This window comes from Leucoraja erinacea, chromosome 4 (genome assembly GCF_028641065.1).
Source record: "Leucoraja erinacea ecotype New England chromosome 4, Leri_hhj_1, whole genome shotgun sequence".
NCBI classification, from domain to species: domain Eukaryota; kingdom Metazoa; phylum Chordata; class Chondrichthyes; order Rajiformes; family Rajidae; genus Leucoraja; species Leucoraja erinaceus.
This window is the reverse complement of record NC_073380.1, coordinates 30,000,726-30,023,341: the sequence shown is the minus strand read 5'-3', so window position 1 is coordinate 30,023,341 and position 22,616 is coordinate 30,000,726. Positions and strand designations below refer to the sequence as shown.

At 41.5% G+C, this 22,616-nt stretch overlaps 1 protein-coding gene across 12 annotated transcripts in view; it reads right to left on the bottom strand.

Annotated features, from left to right (window-relative positions):
• LOC129696231 (receptor-type tyrosine-protein phosphatase mu-like) overlaps positions 1–22,616 on the bottom strand; it is a 905,597-nt gene that overhangs the window by 241,550 nt on the left and 641,431 nt on the right. For 8 of the 12 annotated variants that reach the window (XM_055633926.1, XM_055633914.1, XM_055633916.1 and 5 more), the window contains exons 12-14: positions 18,491–18,764; positions 11,291–11,327; positions 5,411–5,485 (exon numbers count right to left, since the gene is read on the bottom strand). In XM_055633926.1, the coding sequence (XP_055489901.1) occupies positions 5,411–5,485; positions 11,291–11,327; positions 18,491–18,764 (386 nt within the window). The remainder of the gene's footprint in view (positions 1–5,410; positions 5,486–11,290; positions 11,328–18,490; positions 18,765–22,616) is intronic. The other 4 variants (XM_055633919.1, XM_055633921.1, XM_055633923.1 and 1 more) reach the window with 1 other exon arrangement.

The following is a 22,616-nucleotide window of genomic DNA, read 5'->3' as shown; positions in this document are numbered from 1 at the left end:
AACAAGCTCGCTGGGCCTTAAGCAGAAAGTGAATTTTTATTAATAGTTCTTTCTGTGGTTAGAATTTGGGGGGGGGGAAATGGTGGAAAGGCAAAGTAAAACATACATTCAATCACATTGTTTTCCCATAAGACTGTTATCAACCCACAAACAGCGGTTAATCTTCAACTATTCCAGATTAACTGTCATTTCTCGACCTGAATACAATTGAGGCAAGAACGGGAAGGCAGATTATTATCTGAATAGTGTCAGGTTAGGAAAAGGGGAAGTACAACAAAACCTGGGTGTCCTAGTACATCAGTCACTGAAAGTAAGCATGCAGCATACAGGTACAGCAGGCAGTGAAGAAACCTAATGGCATGTTGGCCTTCGTAATGAGAAGAGTTGAGTGTAGGAGCAAAGAGGTCCTTCTGCAGTTGTATAGGGCCCTGGTGAGACCAAATCTGGTGTATTGTGTGCCGTTTTGGTCTTTTTGGTCAATTTGAGGAAGGACATTCATTCGTGCTATTGAGGGAGCGCAGCATATGCTCACCAGGTTAATTCCCGGGATGGTGGGACTGTCATATGATGAAATAATGGAGCAACTGGGCTTGTATTCACTGGAATTTAGAAGGATGAGAAGGGATCTTATAGAAACATATCAAATTATTAAAGGTTTGGACAAGCTACATGCAGGAAACATGTTCCCGATGACAACGGAGTCCAGAACCAGTGGCCACGGTTTAAGAATAAGGGGTAGGCCATTTAGAACTGAGGTGAGAACAAAACTTTTTCACACAGAGAGTTGTGAATTTGTGCAATTCTCTGCCTCAGAAGGTAGTGGAGACCGATTCACTGGATACATTCAAAAGAGTTCAAGAGATAGAGCTCTTAGTGCTGGCGGAATCAAGGGGTATGGGGAGGGCAGGAACGGGGTACTGATTGTGGATGATCAGCCATGAGCAGATTGAATGGCGGTGCTGGCTCGAAAGGCTAAATGGCCTATTCCTGCTCTTATTGTTTATGTATCTATGTATCACTCGTATGAGAAAAGAACAAATCCTCTACATACTGTTGATAGACCAGGACTGAACCCTCAAATATACTCCATTATAATTAAGGGTTTTTTTCCCCGCTTGTTGCTCCAGAGGTTAAAAGAGTGAGGTAAGTGACGTCCCCGGGCATTGTCTGGGGACGTTGCATTGTCTCTTTTACACTATCTGCATTGTCTCTTTTACACAATTCATTCCTTTCCACCTTTTAGCATTCCAAATTGAGGCCGCATTTGTACGCAAGCAACAACGTCCAAGCTATTTATTCATAACCAGGCAACCACTGAATGAATACGAGTCCTGGCAGAAACATTGAATGTCTGCCTGAATGAGATAACTAGCATGGAGCATCTTGGCACATGGAGTTTTCTTCATCAACTGTTCTGTTTAATGCACAGTGTGAAAGAATGTCAGAATAACATTGGCTGAAATACCCCTTCTCTCCACAAAATCACTTGCTGAAAGAACGGGGGGAGGGTTCATAATCTTTCCCCCCCGCCCCCAATACTGAATTTGACACACTCCTTCCCTATTATCACCCGCCCCTTTTCCCATGATGGTATCCCAACATGATGCATCAAGGAAAAAAGGCCATTTGGTGCATTGTGCCTATGCTAGCTCTTTGCCAGATGCTTCTAACAAGTTTCACTTTCTTATTTGTTTCCCCACATTGCCAATAACTTTTAATTCTTCATGTATTGTTCCCCATTCCTTTTTTGTATGTTGCTACCACCCTTCTTTCAGGTACTGCAATCCAGATTGCAACGTGCTATGTAGAACTTCATCTGGAGACTCAGCCATTCCTCCCTTACTTCTGTTTAAATTAAAATTGTTCCTATGTTAACTATCCAAGTCGTCTCACTATTTATTAGCTTATTACGTAGGACAGTTAAATTATAATGTATTCTGATCATAATTTTCAATCACTGCCATGTTAATCCAACTCTCAGTTAACTTCAATAAAACTTTATCATCCTCTTCCCTTCCTCATACTGTATAGATAGAAAGAAGCAAACTTATAGTAGAAACAAAAGCAACATGACCACATAATGCATGTGATAAATTTAATCCTCTATTGCCAGCAAATGTGGCAGGCAAGATCAAATTGTACACTACCTCAAGTCCTGCACGATATAAGAATTTGAGGGATATATCTTAGTCAGCAACTCTGCCTCCGAAAAGGCTATGTGCTGGATAAAAGAAATCTCAAATCAATGTATACATGTTGCTCAATCCATTCACATGAAAGACCTTACACACTGGAAAAATCAACCAAGCCTATTGCTTCATGTCAACAAGATGTTTGTGCAAAAGTGAAAAGACATTCCAATTCCAATTAATTTGCTTAAACAGTAAATTCAGAATGAGTTAATTTGTGCATCAATCCATCCTGATATTGTAGGGATGGTAGAGAAATATTGCCAGTCATCTGTTTCAATAAACTATCACAGAACATTCTTGCACACTGCACAAGACTCTTAATATTTTCATATTACTGTGCGGTGTCATTGCTTAGATAACCATGGTTGAAATGACAAATTTATCTCACAAATACAAGAAAAAGAGGAGCAATAAATCTTAAATGACACCGGAGAGCATTAAAATGCATTTGGTTTGTGTTACATCAGGCTCCTGTGAGACAAATAAACCAGGCCCTCTACAACTGTGCCTATAGAGGGGTACAAAATATAAAACAGTTCAGACCCAGCACTTTAGGTCCGTAGAGCGAAATTAACAATGGACCCCAAGTTTGCTTAGAAGTGTTTAGGTTCAGATGAAATACCACTTCTACCAAACAGTTACAAAGTAATGCCTTTCACACAATTGGGGATCTCCTTATCAATAGTTGCATACAATTATTTGGTAAAGACAAAGCATTAAAAGTACTCAAATACAATTGTACGTTACATATACTATGTACTGTTTATGGCTTGTTTTATTTCTACCTAGTTTTTTTATGTTGGCTCTGGTGCCACTTAAGTCCTTCTTTGCCCATATTTGTGTTTTGTCAACTCTGAGCCATGTAAGGTCACCCAGAAGGTTTCATTAGACCGTTGAAATTGGCCACCATCCATCGCCATTCTGACCCTTGTTGCTCTCTGGTCATTATCAGTGCTCAGAATACTTACTCATTGACGGGTTTAAACAGTAACCTTCCACCTTAACCTGAACTTTGGCACAAATGACTTGGAAAGAGGAGAAAGCCCATGCATGCTGATCAAAATAGTTCTTTTGTTTAGGTTTTTCATCGTTATCTAACCGCATTTGGGCGAACTACCATCGGATTAGAGGCCTGCAGGACAGTCGATTCAAGGTAAACATTTGTCCAAGCAAATAGTTGATGTGAAATTTGGCAAGCAATTTCAATATATTAAGGTGCTAAACTATGAATCCCATGGTACACAAAAATGCTGGAGAAACTCAGCGGGTGCAGCAGCATTTATGGAGCAAAGGAAATAGGCAATGTTTCGGGCCAAAACCCTTCTTCAGACTGATGGGCACATGATGCCCTTTAAGAGTTGTTAATTGGATAAAACTCAGTTGACCTTCCAGTGTGATACTTGCAAAACATGGGGAAAAAAGGACTTCCCACATTTTACAACCTTGGGATGCTTTAAACCCAACTACGTCATTCTGAAGCATGTTCACTGTCATTGTGTAGGAGCCACAACAGCTGATAGGTGTAGAGCAAGATCTCAGAAACAGCTCAGTGACAATCACCAAAGAAGTGGTTTATAACCGCTGTGGTTGAGAGATAAGTCTTGGCAAGGCCATCTGGGATATCTCCCATGCCCTTCAAATTAATTTCAGTTTGGTTTAGTTTAGAGATACAGCGTGGAAACAGGCCCTTCAGCCCACTGAATCTGCGCCGACCATCATCCCATACACTAGCACTATCCTACACACTGGGTACAATTTGCAATTTTACCGAAGCCAATTAACCTACAAACCTGTACATCTTTGGGACAAGGGAGGAAACTGGAGCACCCGGAGAAAATCCACATGGTCACAGGGAGAATGTACAGACAGCACCCGTAATCAGGATTGAACCCGGGTCTCTGGCGCTGTAAGCAGCAGCAACTCTACCACTAGGCCACCGTGCCGCCCGGTAACACAATGGGATATTTCCATCCACCAGAGAGGGCAGACCAAGCCTCTCTTTAACTGCTCAAGTGAAAGACAGCACTCCAAATACAACACTTGAGTGGAGTGCCAGCTACCTTTAGAGTGGTATTTAAACCAACAACCTTCTGATCCAGAGGAGGTTTGCTGCCATTGAGCTACAGATGATACTTGCATTGCTTTTAGTTAAGGGGAAAATGGCCTCTACCAAAAAAAAGCTGCCGATATGTTTAATAACTCCTAAAATAAAATTACACTGACAATTCCTAAGCTCCATTTTAAGATGGCCAATAAATTCACCAACTAGAATGGTGCAAAGTCATTGTTGCCATCTGGGCTTGTTCATAAGAAGATTAACTCCTGTGCTTTGGGAGGCAATACCATTGATCATTGGGTAACAGATAAGAAATCCCAATCCTGAATACAGTGGCCATTTAGTTGGCAAAGGTGTGGAATTGGCTGTGGTATGCCCATGTTTGAATGGTCTTCTCTGTGAAGGCCTCAAAATGGAAATTGATCACCCAGTGAAGGACCTGAAATGTCCTTTGAGCAAAATATATTCTGGTCCATCAAAGCCCCACCCTTGCAATCTGGTTTAAGTCAATCAACACAAAACTACCCTCATGGAGGTATGAATATAAAGGGATTTCCAAAATGCTTGATCTATTTGTGCCCAAAGTATTCAAATCGCCCTGTGATCGACTGTCCGGTAGGCCAAGTTAATATATATTTTTTCAAGAAAATATGCACAAGCAAAGATAACATTGGGGGAGAAATTTGTCTCTGATCACCAGCGCTAAACATGCAACAAAATATTGGACACTGGTTTACTCACTTCTGCACGATCATTGCCTTCAGTGGAACTGTATATGCAAAGCAGTGCAACTGGGGGCCATATCCCACACATGCATTCGTGGTTGGCAACTATTGACTAATTTCTCCACCACAGTATTTCTCTGTCCAGTCATGATTTAGTTGAAGATCAGGGTAGTCATACATCCACGTACATTAGGCGCAACACGTCATTCACAGACAAAATGCAACACGAGAGCATGCAGTGGAGAGATATCCTAAGTGTGTGGGTTAGTTGCAAACTTCTAAGGTTGGGGGTGGATGTCAGGAGTGAGAACAAAATGGGCTCGCCATGTGGAAGGTAAAAGAGCAAGAGAAATTAAACCTCAAAAACTGAAGGGGGGAGAGAGTGACGGTGAGGCAAAAAAAGGTACTAATGACTGGTCTGTAGTAGAACATCTGACCTGTTAGTTGGTTGTCGCCTGCAGCAGGGGCGATGCGAATGTATGGTGTTGTAAGCTGAGTCACAATTATCGCAGCTAAGGCAAAGGAAGATTTCCAGGTCAGCATGCATGAGAAAAAAAGCCAGACTGAAGCTAGACTAACAACAAGAATTACTCAGCCACCATACTTCCTAAAGACATGTTACTCTATTTCTCTCTCAAAGAAAGTGAGCATTACAGACAGTGCAACATATTTTGTTGATAACCTAACTTCTTTTGCACAGAAAATGATTTAAATTCTTACATTAGTTTATCAAATCCATAAGGAAAACTGCATCCAGAAAGCATTCAGGCAAAGGAAATAACTGCTCCATTTACACATAGCTTACCTTTATACAGCTACCATATAAAGGAATGAAACTCTAGTACTTGGTGTTTTGCTCATGATTCCAGCATCTGCAGTTTCTTGTAAATCTGTCTCTGACTAATTATTAGTCATTTTCATTTAAATAGATTTTTCATCTGGATACCCTGTTCTTACTATCCCAATGTACTGGAGAATTGCCTGTTCATCTACACTTCAACTAAAAACAAAGGAAGAGGGGTCCATATTAACCAGAACATTGGATTGGGTAGGTTTAGCAGGGTATGGGGCATAAGCAGGCAGGTGGGACTAATGTAAATAGGGCATGTTGGTCGGCATAGGCAAATTGGGCCACAGGGCCTGTTTCCACGCTGTATGACTCCAGCCTCAAATTTCTCTCCCCTTTCAATTAGGGGAGTGACTTCCGCCCCTAACCTTGTTCAGTACATTCCCTTATGGACCTATCTGAAGTCACTGAGTCTAGACCAATGTTTCTCTCCATTACTCATTGCATTAAATCTTCTAGGAACCTTGGATTAATTTGGACGATGGGAGCACATGGACTTGGATTTGCTAATAATACATTAATGGACATGAATAGTGCACATCATCATTAATGCAGAACTTAAACGGTTCAATAGTACTTTATTTGTCACATGTGCAACTACACAGTGAAATTATTTTTGCATATTTACACATGTGGACAACTTATAGCAAGTGATAGCCCATAAATTTAATGGCTTGCAAGATTCCACCATCCGATTCAAGAAAGTGACACCTCACCCTCTAGTTCCTGCAAGATACATAGCCCGGAAAGTTTGATCAAGTAAATGAGAGAAATACTCCTGTTTAACTATGTGAAATCGAATGAAAATTAATCAGTCTGGCTAAGAAGGTGAATAATATAACTGGAGGTTTAAGAAGGAACTACAGATGTTGGAAAATCGAAGGTAGACAAAAGTGCTGGAGAAACTCAGCGGGTGCGGCAGCAACTATGAAGCGAAGGAAATAGGCAATGTTTCGGGCCGAAACCCTTCCTCAGAACTGGAGGTTCCTATTCTCTCAGGTACTGAATTTTTGTTAAAAAGCTTAGAAAAGTAAAAAAGTTATCTTTTTTCCTTTCTGTTTTTCCTTTTGCCTTTCTCTTTGAAGCAAACATTTCTTTCTTTCAGTAACAGGGAATATTTTAATAGGAACCTGAGTTGTAAAATGTTTCTACAAAGGGTGGTGGGTGTATGGAATGAGCTGATGGAGGAGGTAATTGGGGCAGGTACTATCATAATGTTTAAAAAGCATTTAGACAGGTACATGGATAGGACAGGTTTAGTGGGCAAACGCAGGTGGGTGGAACTAGTGTAGATGGGGCATGTTGATCAGCGTGGGCAAGTTGGGCTGAAGGGCCTGTTTCCATGCTGTATGAACGTATGACAGTTCTATCCCTCTATCTCTCTGGACTTGGTTGTTCCATAGAGTTCACCCATTATGAATGATCTTCCAAAGTTTCTACATCTCTAAATCTCATTTTGTCTGGGAGCTCTCGAATGCAGATACTGTAGATACCTGCACCCTATGAAGATCTTGGATTGAACTGCCAGCACTTAACAGGGCAAAATATTCTTGAGCTGCAGGAAACAGTCACCGTGTTCCCAGTGTGAAGCATCCTCCCCAGTGATTTCTTGCCGACTATATGGGCGATCTTGGATGCTAACTCATATCCTTGCACTGATACATTTTTTTTAATGTCATATAGTCACAGGGCATAGAAATAGGTTCTTTGGCCCAACGTGCCCACGCTGACCAACATGTCCCACCTACACTGGTCCAACCTGCCCACGTTTGGCCCATATCCTCCACACTTTCCTATCCATGTACCTGTCCAGATGTTTCTTAAATGTTGTAGTGTGCGTATAAAACTATTTAATGAAATTGGAGTCTACGTTGCTCCTCATCTTCTTCCACAAGCCAGCTTTGGAAAAGAACTCCCAATCCATGGCTTTACTGCTGCTTTAGTTCACTGGCCTTTTGCCGGTTATTGTTAATTCAACTATGAGTGGCAATTTAAGAGGTAAACTTTAGTGAACAGTTGCCGAGTGTATTACATGGAGTGATCGAACAGGGCTGAGGTGTAAACTATGCCACTGCATGAATCTGAACAAAGCTGGCCAAAAAAACAAATGGTTCGGAAGTAATTTATTTTCCCATCTGACTTCATTCCACTTTGAGAATAGATATTTGCCAATATGCAATGAGTTTCTGCATTGCATGGACCACACCAGGACTGAATTGGTCTGTTAATTGACCTAGCAGGATTGATTGCATTGTGCATGGTCTGGGAATTTTGAAATGACACCATGCAAATTCACTGACATATCATAGATACAGCAGTCAATCCAGATTTAAGGCATTGTCACATCAAGCCATTTACTATTAACATAATTCACACAACATCTTGAAATAAATACTTTCAGGTTGTCTGATGTAATAAAAGGCTGTTCATCTCATTGTTGGCCCTATTTAATGTGCTCTACGAAAAATCCATACATTTCAGCCCATTTTCCATCCTCCCTCGAATATGCGAAACTTTGCAAAAGGAATACTTTTATGAGCCGAGGCTCGCCCTGTTACTTTTTATCCATGAAAAATCTTGTGCTTAAATGGCCTCGATATCTGCTTGTGATTCTCTGTTATCAGAAGAGGATAAATTGCACAGTGTTTTTATCAGTTGTAGAATCATGGAGCATTGTTGCAGGGAAACTGGTCCTTTGGCCACAATGACTCAAATGCCCCATCTATACCAGATCCACCTTTGGCCCGTATCCCTCTCAACCTCACCTATCCATGTACCTGTCCAATTGTGTTTTAAATATTGTTATTGTGCCTGCCTCAACAAATTCTCCTGGCAGTTCATTCCACTCAGATGCTCTTTTAAATATTTCTCCTCTCACCTCTAGTTTCTGATTCCCTTCCCGAGGAAAAAGACTGTGTGCTTTGACCTCAACCATGACCCTCATGATTTTACACACGGCTGTAAGATTACCCCTCAGTCTCTTTCCCGCCTATCTTCTCCATATAACTCAAGACCTCAAGTCCAAGCAACATTTTAGAAAATATTCTTTGCACTCTTTCCAGCTTCATGATATCTTTTCCACAGCAACGTGACCAAGACTGTACATACTACTGCAAATACGATCTCACATTGTGTACAACTTCTACATAACAAGGCCTAAACTCAGGGTCCTGAATAATGAAACCCAATGCTTTCTTCACCATCCTGTCCAGCTACGATGCCACTTTGAGGGAACCATGCACTTGTATTCCTAGGTTTCCTCTATTCGACAAAAGTCCTCAAGGCCCTCTTGTTCCCTGAAAAAGTCTTACAGATGACATTTTCAGCTACTGTAGCTCTTCAAATAAAGTTAAGGCTTGAAGGGAAACCCTCACCTGCTTACTGTCTGTAGAAATTCACTTGTCGTGTTGCATGTTCAGTATCTAATCGTGCAAGATTACACTGCAACCTGACATTCTCATAAGATCATAAGGTCATGGGTGATAGGAGCAGAATTAGGCCATTAGGCACATCGTGTCTACTCTGCCATTCAATCATGACTGATCTATCTCCCACTCCTAACCCCATTCTTGTGCATTCTCCCCATAACCTTTGACACCCGTAATAATCAATAATCTACTGTATCTATCTCTGCCTTAAATATATCCACTGACTTGGCCTCCACAGATTCACCACCCTCTGACTAAAGAAATTCCTCCTTATCTCTTTCCTTAAAGAATGTCCTTTACTTCTGAGGCTATGACCTCTAGTCCTAGACTCTCCCACTAGTGGAAACATCCTCTCCACATTCACTCTATCCAAGCCTTTCACTATTCTGTATGTTTCAATGAGTTCCTCTCTCATTCTTCTAAACCCCGGCAAGTACAGGCCCAGTGCCGACAAACGCTCATCATATGTTTCTGGAAATCCTGGGATCATTCTTGAAAACCTCCTCTGGACCCTCTCCAGAGCCAGCACATCCTTCCTCAGATATGGTGCCCAAAATTGCTCACAATATTTCAAATGCTGCCTGACCAGCGTGTTATAGAGCCTCAGCATTACATCCCTGTTTTGTATACAAGCTCTCTCGAAAAAAATGCTAGCATTGCGTTTGCTTTCTTTTCTACCGATTCGACTTGCAGATTAACATTTGGGAATCCCGCACCGGTACTCCAAAGACCCTTTGAACCTCTGATTTCTAGATTCTCTCCCTATTTAGAAAATAATCAATGCCTTTATTCCTACTACCAAAATGCATGACTCCACACTTTGCTACATTACAGTATATTCCATCTGCCACTTCCCTGCCCACTCTCCCAACCTATCCAGTCTGTCTGCAGAATCCCTGCTTTCTCTACACTACCTGCCCCTCCACCTATTTTCATATCATTCGTAAACTTGGCCACAAAGCCTTCAAACCCCTCATTCAAATCATTAATATACAACGTGAAGAGCAGCGGCCCCAGCACCGACCGCTGCGGAACTCCGCTAGTCACTGGCAGCCAACCAGAAAAATACCCTTTTATTGCCGCTCTTTGCCTTCTGCCATCCAGCCAACCTGATATCCATGCTAGTATCTGATACCATGGGCTCTCATCTTCCTCAGCAGCCTCCCATGTGGCACCTTATCAAAGGCTTTCTGAAAATCTAGGTAAAGAACATCGGCCGACTCACCTTTGTCTGTCTTGCTATGTACACACATCCTCAGAATGAATGCAATGACTGGTCTGAGACTAGATGTATTCAATCTGTATTAACTATTGGGGTCATGTAGCACATCAGGGTGTTGGGGCACAATTACATGTTCTACCTGATTTGGTTTTACGCTGGCCTATGATCATACCCACTAAACTTAAAGGCTAACAAATGTCATTGCAAACCCAAGAGAGTTAGTGAAACGTTGGAACTAAGAATTGAGTTTCAATCGCAATGTTGTCGGATTCTAAATGCAATCTACAGGTATTTCAGAATCCCGAAGTGCAGGTCTTTCAACTTAAAAATTTTGCTTGAGGGCTAATAAAATCACATTCAATCGATATAGGACAATGAAAGTTATAGAAGCAGAGAAAAAATAATTTTAAAATTCATTGGCTCACTAATACCAGAGTGTACATGAAAATTGATTAGAAGTGCTGATAAACAAGGTACAACTGCCATGGCATTAATTTTTAGAATCACATTCAGACATCCAAATATGATTTAGAATAAGTAGCACTTTCAAATAGAATGATTGTTGAAACGTGAATAGTTGCCTATACAAGATGTTGAAAGCAAAAAGTTGTTGATCAATATTACGTTGCAGAATGAAGAAATATGGGAGACATGTTAAAGTTTTAATGTAATATTTCAATCATGTCAAAAACAAAGCGTTGTATCAGAATTATTTCTGTCCAGAATTTTGCATGTAGTACATACGTGGAAAACCGTTTCAGCCATAAATAAAAGGAATGTTCTGACAGTGGAACAAAAGAGGAAAACAGCTAAGACATACCTTTTGTCGCCACCCGGACGCAGTCAATTTTGGTTTCCTGTGACAAATAATGTGGAAAGATGTCATTTTTAATCCTCAGCTAAAGTAAACATAACTTCATCACTATTTGCAATCCATTAATAAAGATCCACTTGGAGGTAAAGCTACCTGATTTTCTCGCTTATTAGAAAAAAGTGCTCAGCAAATTCAACGTGTATCCCAGTCCCTGACAATTGGAATGAAATGTACTTGGCATTTTAGATAAATACTTCAGTTAACATTTATCTGCACGATGGAAGAAATTAATTGGAAAAGGCAGCAAGGAGCTTTCATGTCGACAACGCATTGACCTTGAGTGCTGCAGAGCATCTCTGACATTTTTTTCCAAGAAGAAAGTCAATTGAGCTTCAGCATTTAGCATTGTCACGGCAATGTTAAGAGGAAGCCATTCCGTTGCATGACAAAAGCACCTCCAAATAACCATAAATGGGCAAAATTGTTTACCGTTCACACAGAACGGTGATACAGTGGCGCAGTGGTAGAGTCGCTGCCTTACAACGCCAGAGACTGGGGTTCGATCCTGACTATGAGTGCTGTCTGTATGGAATTTGTATGTTTTCCTTGTGACCATGTGGGCTTTTTCCGGGTGCTCTGGTTTCCTCCCACAGAGCAAAGGTTTGCAGGCTTGTAGATTAAATTGGCTTCTGTACATTGTCCCTAGTGTGTAGGATAGAATTAGTGTATGGGTGATCGCTGGTCGGCACAGACTAGGTGGGCCGAAGGGCATATTTCCATGCTGTATTTCTAAAACTAAAAAGTAAAACTAAAACTAGAAGAAGGAAGTCATTTAGTCCATTGTAATCATTATACATCACTATAAGATCACCCATCAGCCTCCTGAACTGCAAGGAATAAAGTCCAAGGTTGACCAACCTCTCCCTATAGCTCAGACCCTTGACCATTCTCCTAAATCTTCTCTGCACATGTTCCAGCTTAATGGGTCTTTCCTTTAGCAGGCGACCTAAGCTGAGCTATTTAGGTTGATCTCGTTGCCCCACTCTCAGCCTATATCCATGTATGTAATGGCTTCTCATCTATCTCTTTAAACGTGGTGAAGGATTTTTTCCACTACCATTGCAGGGTGTCCATTGCAGACCCACACCACTGCTTGCCTGAAAACAAAATCTTTAACTCTCCCCTAATTCTTCCATGAACTGATTTAAATCCATCTTGCTCTTACTGCAAAATGGAAAAGATCCTTCCTGTTGACCAGAAAAGGATTATTACAAATATCAGCCATTATGACAAATATGGCAAATAAGAGGAAATACATAATATTTGTTCTTCAGCTGAAGTAAACAGTTCTATTTACACCATTACTTGACTGTATTTCATAATGTTTCCTTCATTAAAGAAAATTTACTAAGCAACAGGCAAGCACCAGCTGTCGCTTTGATTTTGTTTTGAACACATATTCAGAAATTATAGAGAAAAAAAATTGTCACAAACAGCATGGAAACAGACCCTACAGTGTTTTCATGTTGAAAATTGATTAACCCATGCCCAAAAGAGTACAGGGAATTAATGAAACCTATTTCACCCATTCCATTAGCTTTTTCCAAATCCATTGGATGACAAGATCTAGCTGAATCTCTTTATCCACAGAGAAGAGATATTGCAAAGGTTCCCCTTGCATTTCTTCCCAGATGGTAAATGAAGAAGAACTATAACATTCTCTTGTAATCACAGGCTTTGGAGAATTGCCATGGGTTCTCTCTTTGGATTATGGCCACTGTAGGGATCAGTGGAGGAATCAGACAATATATAATAGGTGCAGGAGTAGGCCATACGGCCCATCAAGCCAGCACTGCCATTCAATGTGATCATGGCTGATCATCCACAATCAGTATCCTTCCTGCCTTCTCCCCATATCCCCTGACTCCGCTATCTTCAAGAGCCCTATCGAGCACTCTCTTGAAAATTTCCAGAGAACCGGCCCCCACTGTCCTCTGAGGCAGAGAATTCCATAGACTCACAACTCTCTGTGTGAAAAAATGTTTCCTCATCTCCATTCTAAGTGGCTTACCCATTATTCTTAAACTGTGGACCCAGGTTCTGGACTCCCCCAACATCGGGGAACATGTTTCCTGCCTCTAGCATGACCAAACCCTTAATAATCATATATGTTTCAATAAGATTCCTTCTCATCCTTCCAAATTCCAGAGTATACAAGCCCAGCCGCTCCATTCTCTCAGCATATGTCAGTCCCACCATCCCGGGAATTAACCTTGTGAACCTACCCTGCACTCCCACAATAGCAAGAATGTCCTTCCTCAAATTTGGAGACCAAAACTGCACACAATACTCCAGGTGTGGTCTCACTGGAGTATCTCTGGAGGAAAGAATTAGGTGATGTTTTGGGTGGAGACCCTTCAGACTCTTTCTTCAGACTATCAGACAAAGAGTCCCAACATGAAATGTCACCTATTCCTTTTCTCCAGTGATGCTGCCTGACCCGTTGAGTTACTCCAGCATTTTGTGTCTGTCTTTTGTGTAAACCAGTATCTGCAGTGTCTTCCGACACAATGAGACTCTAACTTGCGTTACAGACATGTTAGATGCAACAACATACAATAAATTATCAGTTATTCTAGGTAAACACGATGAAGAAAAGGGAAAAGAGGACAAGGAACATTTATAATATAAAGAATAAATGTCAGCGGAATAAATGTTGGGCAAAAAGACGGATTATTGTTTATAAGTAGCTTGGGCAACAGAGGATAGATACAAAATGCTGGTGCAACTCAGCGGGCCAGGCAGCATCTCCCAAGAAAAAGAATAAGGGAAGTTTTGGGTCGGAAACCCTCTTCACACTTCAACAGGAGGTCTGACCAAGGAGAAAAGAAAATGGATGTGCATGCCAAAATGCATCCACACAATAGATAGGTACGTGGATATGCAGAGACATGGGGGGGCATGGGTCATGTGCAGGCTGATGTTTTTAGCATCATCTTCAGCGCTGATATTGTGGGTTGAAGGGTCTGTTCCTGTGCTGCACTGTTCTATGTTCAATGTAGAATTCAGAAAGCACAGAACTGTCCGAAAGGTTGAAGCAAAATTAGAAATTCAGTAAGCTTGTCATTTGCTCAAAAGGGCAGCACAAACTAATGATGCTTTTGCAGCTAAAATGTGGTAACATATCCCTTTTCAAATTGCATACCAGTAACTTCTGATTCAGAAACACTGGCAATTAGCTGCTGTATGTAAACGATGTTTGTGTCTGAGTTCTGAAGTTAATGATTGAGGTTCAGATCAGAAGGGTACAGAGGGCAGATCCAATAGATACTTGATCCTGCATCATATGCTGACATTGACTATTAAATAGTTGGTCAGAGGGGGATTTAAAGCTTCAAGCCAAAACAAAAGTTATCTGTGGACAGAATAAGAATTATTTGTCAAAGTGACTGGCTGATTTACATCTGCTCTCATGGTGAACAGACAATGATAAAATCTAAAAGCCAGGTGAAGGATAGAATACAACTCCATGGTTGCTCTGGGGCTTATTCACGTAGACAAGGATTCTATGCTATGCAGCCCACAGGGAAACTCATATCCTTCATCACCATTCTCCGCCAATATAAATGGATACAAGAGACTCCCCATTGTTTATAAACAGCATGAATACAACCAGCACAAGTCGCCAAAAATCTTGTGGACTGCACTGAGTTCCGTGTAATATACTGAAGGCATGTATAAATTGAAAGACTTGCATTTATATACCTTTCACCAAAACACCTCGAAACACTTTACAACCCATGAATGAAGATCAGTGTAACTGTCAGGCCTCCATAACAAAAGCAAGGCAGAGATACGCAATTGTAAAAAGGAATTAACATCATCCACAACTTATTTCCCATTTATAAAATTCAAATCTATTTATGTAGAAACGCATCAAAAGGAACGGTATATTTTTTTCACGTCTGGGGAACGCTGATTAGCAATTGCTTTTGAGTTTTAATTATTTTCTGGAAATATTATCCCTTTATATTTGGGAAAGAAAAGGGAGATGCAAATAACTATATATTTAATCTGCCAAACAGATAGGCTTCATTGATTTTTAATTAGTCTGTCTTTAAGAATTCTTTTTCCTCGTCTTTGGAATGTGTGTAGAATCTTTTCATGTATCACATAATTCCTCTTTACTTAAACCGAATCAAGGAAAATCCAGATTTTAGTTTCATTTCGGTGTGGTTCGACATGGAAACAGGTCCCTCGGCCCACTGATTTCACGCTGATAATTCAACACCTGTTCACAAGGGTTCTATGTTATCCCACATTCGCACACACTCCCTGCGTACTCTGGACAATTTACAGAGGCCAATACACCTACAAACCTGCACATCTTTGGGATGCGGGAGGAAACCAAGACATCCAGAGGGAACCCACGCAGTCACAGGGAGAACATGCAAACTCCACACAAGCAGTGCCCGAGGTCAAGATTGAACCCAGGACTCAGGTGCTATGAGGCAACAGCCCTACCAGTTAAGTTTCCTAGTTCCCATTTCACCCCACCGTGGAACTCGGTTGAAGTTGATGTAAATGAGAAGAAAAAAATTGGGTGGTTAATATATTAGCAGCCACAGATGAAGTAGTCAGGTTCATGTGTATTGTCTTCCACCTTTATATACATTGCTATGCATTCCCTGGTGCCTCTTAATCGATAAAAAGGCCTTGGAGAATTTGAAAGAAAAAGCCATTGTATAGTGGCCAGTGCAGCTCCCTGCATTTCCCTGGAGTTATCACATATTAAATATCGTGTCCACGTGGCCTCCAGATAGAGTCCACATTGTGATTCATCACTCACTATAATGGGACAATTAAGGAATGCCCTGTGGTTGATAGCAGCGAGATCCCTCTCTCGATACAAAGTCTCTTCACTCGTACCAATTATGGCAGACGTCATGGCAAGCCATATTGTAGCAATGGCCACAGTGGAGTACGTAACAATGCTGTTCTTAACCTTAGATAGTCCCATGGGTTCAAGCATAGTCTTTTTTCAATCTGATTTTATGGGTTTTGAGGTGGCACATGAAGTCACTGATTCCTGCACCGTGAACAGATAGTGGCTCTTGTAGGTGTAGAGCTCACAGATTTATTGTGAATCACTGTTGGATAAAACAATGCTTGGTATTGAACTTTATGCAGCAAATATTCTGTTGATGCTGATTCTTATGGGGCCATGTTCATCAAGATAAAAGGAGGATTATATTGGTGGTTAGTCCTGTATGGTGCAAGAGATGCAGACATATTTCTGTTCCCTCACAAGGGTGATGATACAATCTAAACAGTATCTGTGCTAGGACTTTGAGCATTGCCATGGCATCTCTTGCTTGTCTCCCCAACAAAACTGGGTATTTGTTGTGACAAGGCCACGCTCCAAGTATTGTGTTGTGAGAAGGACCCCAATGGCATAAACCTCTACAACATTTGGGATGGTATTGGAAGCCTCTGGGCTATGCATCGGAAGCACAAACAAGCCATGCTTTTTACGTGGAAGGATGCACAACCTCACATAGTCACCAGCCTGCCCCAGAACCTTATCTCAAGAGAGTTAAGAGTCAAGAGTCTTTAATTGTCACAGGTACTGGTAACGAAACAATGGATTTCTTACTTGCAGCAACATAACAGGCCCCATAAACACAATGCACTAATAATACTGAATAAACAAAACTTCAATAATTTATAACTCCAATACTTCTGCAAAATAGCCCAAATTTCCTTGTGCACGGAAAGATAGGCCAAAGATGAGTTAGTGTCGTGTCATGTCATGTTCAAGAGCTTGATAGGTGTTGGGAGGAAGCTATTTTTGAACCTGGAGGCTGCACTCGTATATCTTCCTTCCAATGGTTGAAGTGAAATGAGAGCGTGGTTAGAGTGGTGTGAGTCTCCAATGATTCTAGCTATCATTTTGAGGCAGCGACTCCTGTAGATCCATTCGATGGTGGGTAGGTCAGTACCCATGATGGACCGGGTAGTGTCCATGACACTTTGTAATCTCCTTCGTTCTTGGGCATGTGAAAAGGAGTCTATGGTTCTCAATTCAGCTTTATTGGCCAACTCCAAACCAATGAACCCAGACTGGGAGAAAGTCATCTTGATCGCAAGGGAAAGACTAGGAATAATACCTGGATTGTTATGTGCTCCTGTGTGGCTACCATAATGATGTGTGAGATTGACATGATTGCATCGTGGAAGTCTTTGACCAAAGACACTTAATAGCCCGGAATTATTGTTAGATAAAATAACTATATATTGTGCCAGAGCCGACCAGAATTGAGATGATTAAACAATTCACCGGCCAATCAAGCTTGGTGACCACAACAAACTCCGTTGCTCTATGGAAATCCTAACTGAGAGAATCTGCTGCACAATTTAAGAAAGATGCAATTAGTATAATGGGGATATACTATAGGACTTCCAATAGAAGGGAGGCGCAGGAACAAATATAGAGGCAGATTTGGAGCCTCAACCTCACAAACTCTTCAGATGATGTTAAAAACACCCATTAAATTGTCCAAGGACCACCAAAATCATGGAATGAATGAATAAGGTTTTAAACAGAGACAGAGACAGAGATTTTTTGAGGAAACCAATAGGCAAACATTAAGGGCCCACTATCAGGGTATCAGTGGGTAATTTATTAGCACCTAATAGTTGCAGATGGTTGGCAAGTTGGAAAGGGTACAGAAAAGATTTACGAGGATGTTGCCAGGACTCGAGTATCTGAGGTATTGGGAGAGGATAAGCAGGCTGGAAATCTATTCTTTGGAGTGCAGGAGGATGATGGGTGATCTTATAGAGGTGTATAAAGTCACGAGGGGAATAGATTGGGTACATGTACTGAATCCCTAGCCCAGAACTAAAGGACATATGTTTATGGCGAAGCGGAAAAGATTTAATAGGGATTTGAGGGGTAACTTTCGCACACAAAGGGTGGTGGGTGTATGGAACGAACTGCTGGCGAAGGTAGTTAAGGCAGGGATTATCACAAAATTTAAGAAATAAATAGACAGGTACATGAATCAGACAGGTTTAGTGGATATGGGTCAAACACAGGCAGGTGGGACCAGTGTAGATAGAATATGTTGGCTGGCGTGGCAAGTTGGGCTGAAGGGTCTGTTTCCACACTGAATCACTCTATGACTCTATAAGGACACTTACCCCATTAGCTTTGCTCACTGCTTGAAAATAAATGCTGTAACTCTTATGGGGGAGAAGTGGCGGATTACAGTAGCCTCCGTACGTCTTGTTATCTCCAATGGCAAATGGCTGGGCGACCTTGAGGGCTGTAGGTGGAAATTCTGCTGCAAAGTAATACGGAGAGTCTGAAACAGAGATGTTCTGGTAGGCGATGGGAACAAAGTAGCAGTCGAGAAGGTCTGTGGCTTTCTTCGTCCGATATGGGCGCTCTTCTTCCACAATGACTTGATAGGCACTGAAAAATAAACAGGACAAAATTTGAACCAACATCTTCTCAGACTGAACCAATGTTAACATCATGCTTCTTAAGGAGATCAACTCCTTCCATGTTGATGCAGGCTTGCTAGGAACAGAAACAGGGCCTTCGGCCCATAATGCTTGTGCCAAACATAATGCCAAAATAAGATCATGCGAGGAATAGATAGGGTAAAGGAAAACAGAGCACCCCGGAAGAAAACACACACGGTCGCAGGGAGAATGTACAAACTCCGTACAGACAGAACCCGTAATCAGGATCGAACCTGGGTGCTGTAAGGCAGCAACTCTGCCGCTGCACCACCGTGCCACCCAGTATGAATGCCCAACTGATGAGTATAGTCAAGGTTGAGATCAATAGTTTATTTCTGGCCCATAATGGTATAGTCAAGGAATCCTACAGTGAGGTGGAACTTGGGTGTGAGTTGTCGGATTATTATTGTCTTGCTCAACAGTGGGTTGGCTTTAACGACCTGACTGGCTCAACCTTTCTTCGATCGAGTATATTAATATCACATTCAAGGTAATCCCATTTATTCTGAGAACAGCAAACTCCTGAGCTGGAAATTTCTAGGTCACGAAAATATCTGATATTCCTGAAAATCGCTGGGTTTGAAGATTTGTCTTCAATCGTTATGAGGTTAAGTAGAACTCACATAAAGCTTGTAAAACCAGCAGGAATCAGTGCAAAGAGTCAATGCCGATGAAAGTACTGAATGTAGACCATCGATCTTGTTTTAGCCTCTCATTAGCTTGCTGATGTTATGAACATTAAGGATCGAAACCATCAAACCTTAATTTATGCCCATTAAACACAGAGCACTTTTTTTATAAAACAGTGTAATTGCTGAAACATCTCTCTTTTAATATGGATATTGAAGCCATTAAAAAAAGACATTCAAAGCTATAGGAAATGAATCTTCCATTGGAAGTGGAATATGCTCAGCCCTTATGTAAGTACAAAGCGAGGGAATGCAGTTGTGGGAAAAGAACAAATGGCTGGGAATTATGATCATGTGTTGGTGGGATTCATTAGATAACAAAAGCGATGAGAGAACGAGAGAAAATAGACAAGGTTGGTACAGGTATAAAACAAAGAATGACCCTGAGGATGTATAAATGAATAAAGAAAAATGGTACCATCACCGACTTCATCAATTCCCACGCCCTGCCCGACCAAGCTTCCAACCTCATCGTTCCCCAGCCCCGCACGGCCCGTTTTTACCTTCTCCCCAAAATCCACAAACCCGGCTCTCCCGGCAGACCCATTGTCTCTGCTTGTTCGTGCCCCACCGAACTCACCTCCACATACCTTAACTCCATACTATCCCCCTTGGTCAAATCCCTTCCCACCTATGTTCTAGACACCTCAGAAACTCTCCGCCGCCTCCGCGCATTCCACTCTCTAGGCCCTCACCCCCTCATCTTCACCATGGATGTCCAGTCACTCTACACCTCCATCCCCCACCAGGATGGCCTCAAAGCCCTCCGGTTCTTCCTCGACCAGAGGAGCAACCTATACCCAGCCACTGACACCCTCCTCCGCCTAGCGGAGCTGGTCCTCACCCTCAACAACTTTACGTTTGACTCCTCCCATTTCCTCCAAACACACGCTTGGGCCCCAGCTACGCCTGCCTCTTTGTTGGGTACGTTGAACAATCCCCGACCTCTACCTCCGTTACATTGACGACTGCTTTGGGGCCACCTCCTGCACCCACACACAACTGACTGACTTCATCCACTTCACCACCAACTTCCATCCGGCACTCCAATACACCTGGACCATTTCCGGCACTTCCCTACCATTCCTTGACCTCACCACCTCCATCGCAGGGGACAGACTTCTGACCGACATACACTACAAACCAACTGACTCACATGGCTATCTGGATTACACGTCATCCCACCCTGCCCCCTGTAAAGACTCCATCCCCTACTCCCAATTCCTCCGCCTACGCCGCATCTGTTCCCAGGATGAGACGTTCCACACCAGGGCATCGGAAATGTCCTCGTTCTTCAGGGAACGGTGTTGGGTCAAAGCACACAGGATCCAAGATAAGATGCCTAATTATATTGAAAATTGGCATGAAGCTAGGAGGATGAGGGTAACAGTGGAAGAATGTTTTTCTGAATGAATGTCTGTGACCAATGGTGTACCAACTATTACTTTTTCTCTGGTGATAGACATTTATTTAAGTTCCTTCCTTCCATAGCCCATGTCGGTGTCATTTGTTGTCCTTTATGAAAACGGATCCAAAATAATTGTTTCAAATCTCTGCCATTTTCTCCATTTTCTATGACTAATTCCACACTCTTACTCAGGACTTGCTCTACACTGACAACCCACACTCCTTAGCAGAACTAGTTTATCCAAATATACCGAGACACGCTGCCGACTAGTAGGAGTTTATTCCGATAAACCCCACAAAGAAGTGCTCCTGAACTAATCTACCACGATTAATGGCATTGTACTGTAGACTAGGATTGCTCTACCTGGCAAATCTGATTTATTTTATCATTAACATTTCAGCCACCACAGAAATGCATTCCTGCAAAAGGTTAGCAGTGAAGTATTAAATTGAATGTTTTCCATATGGATAAAAATGTGTTCAAAACTAAAACATGGGTTTCTGTAAATGAAATGTAGCCATTTCTTAATTTATAAACAGCATCCCATTTAGGATTATTTTAAATCTGTAACTATTATGGAGGTGGCAATGGTCATTTTCTAATAATTTTTAATGAATGATTCAAACAATGACACATGTGCAACGCAGGGGATATTTAGCAACAATCATTACAGATATTTCTTGGTTGGCAGTTGTCTCAAGGTTTATTTGCAGCATTACCATTCAGAAATCATATCCAGTTACTATTTAATAATTTAAGTATGTGTAGGTCAAACATCTGATTCTTTTCTCATTGCTGAAGTGAGAAAGGGAACAACATAAAAAATTGCTCAAGATTTCTATGTGCCATTATCACACAAACTTGTATACAGTAACTTGCTCCATACTCTAGTCATTTCAAACCTTTTACCCTTCTTTACTGTAATTTTACTCTTCTTTACTGCATAGATGGATAGAAAGCCTTAATTAAACAAGCGTTTATATCCATTCATAGGCTATGGGTGCTAATGTCAAACTATTTCCTGACATTTCTAATTGACTCTGAGAACAGAGTGGTGTGCTGCCTTCTTGAACTACTGTCATCCATGCAGTGATGATACTTCCAAAGTGCTGTTGGGTAGGATTTCAGGACTTGCATCCAGCGGCAATGAAGCAACAACAATAGTGCTCCAGGTAAGTTTATGTGAGTCAGAGTGAAATTCATGTATGGTGCCAATCTCATGGTTCTGCTGCCTTGTCCTTCTGAGTGCAGAAATTGTAGGATTTTGTCTTTGACAGTAATTCATTAATATATGTTTTTCCTTTGTCTAGATAGAATGCAGACATTTTCATTTTCTTATGGATTAGAAAAAAAGAACATTGTAAGGGCGGCACAGTGGCACAGTAAACATAAGAACAGTGGTGCAGTGATAGAGTTGCTGCTTTGCAGCATCAGAGAACTGGGCTCAATGCTTATTGCCGGTGCTGTCTGAATGGAGTTTGTACATTCTCCATGACCAGGTAGGTTTTCTCCCCACATTCACAAGAAGTGCAGGTTTGTACGTTAATTGGCTTCTATAAATTATCCCTTGTGTAGGGTAGAATTAGCGTACAGGCAATCGCTGGTTGGCGTGAAGTCATGGGCCAAAGGACCTGTTTCCACACTATATCTCTACAAACTAAAAGCTTTTCACTGTACCTCGATAAACGTGACAATATAAAAC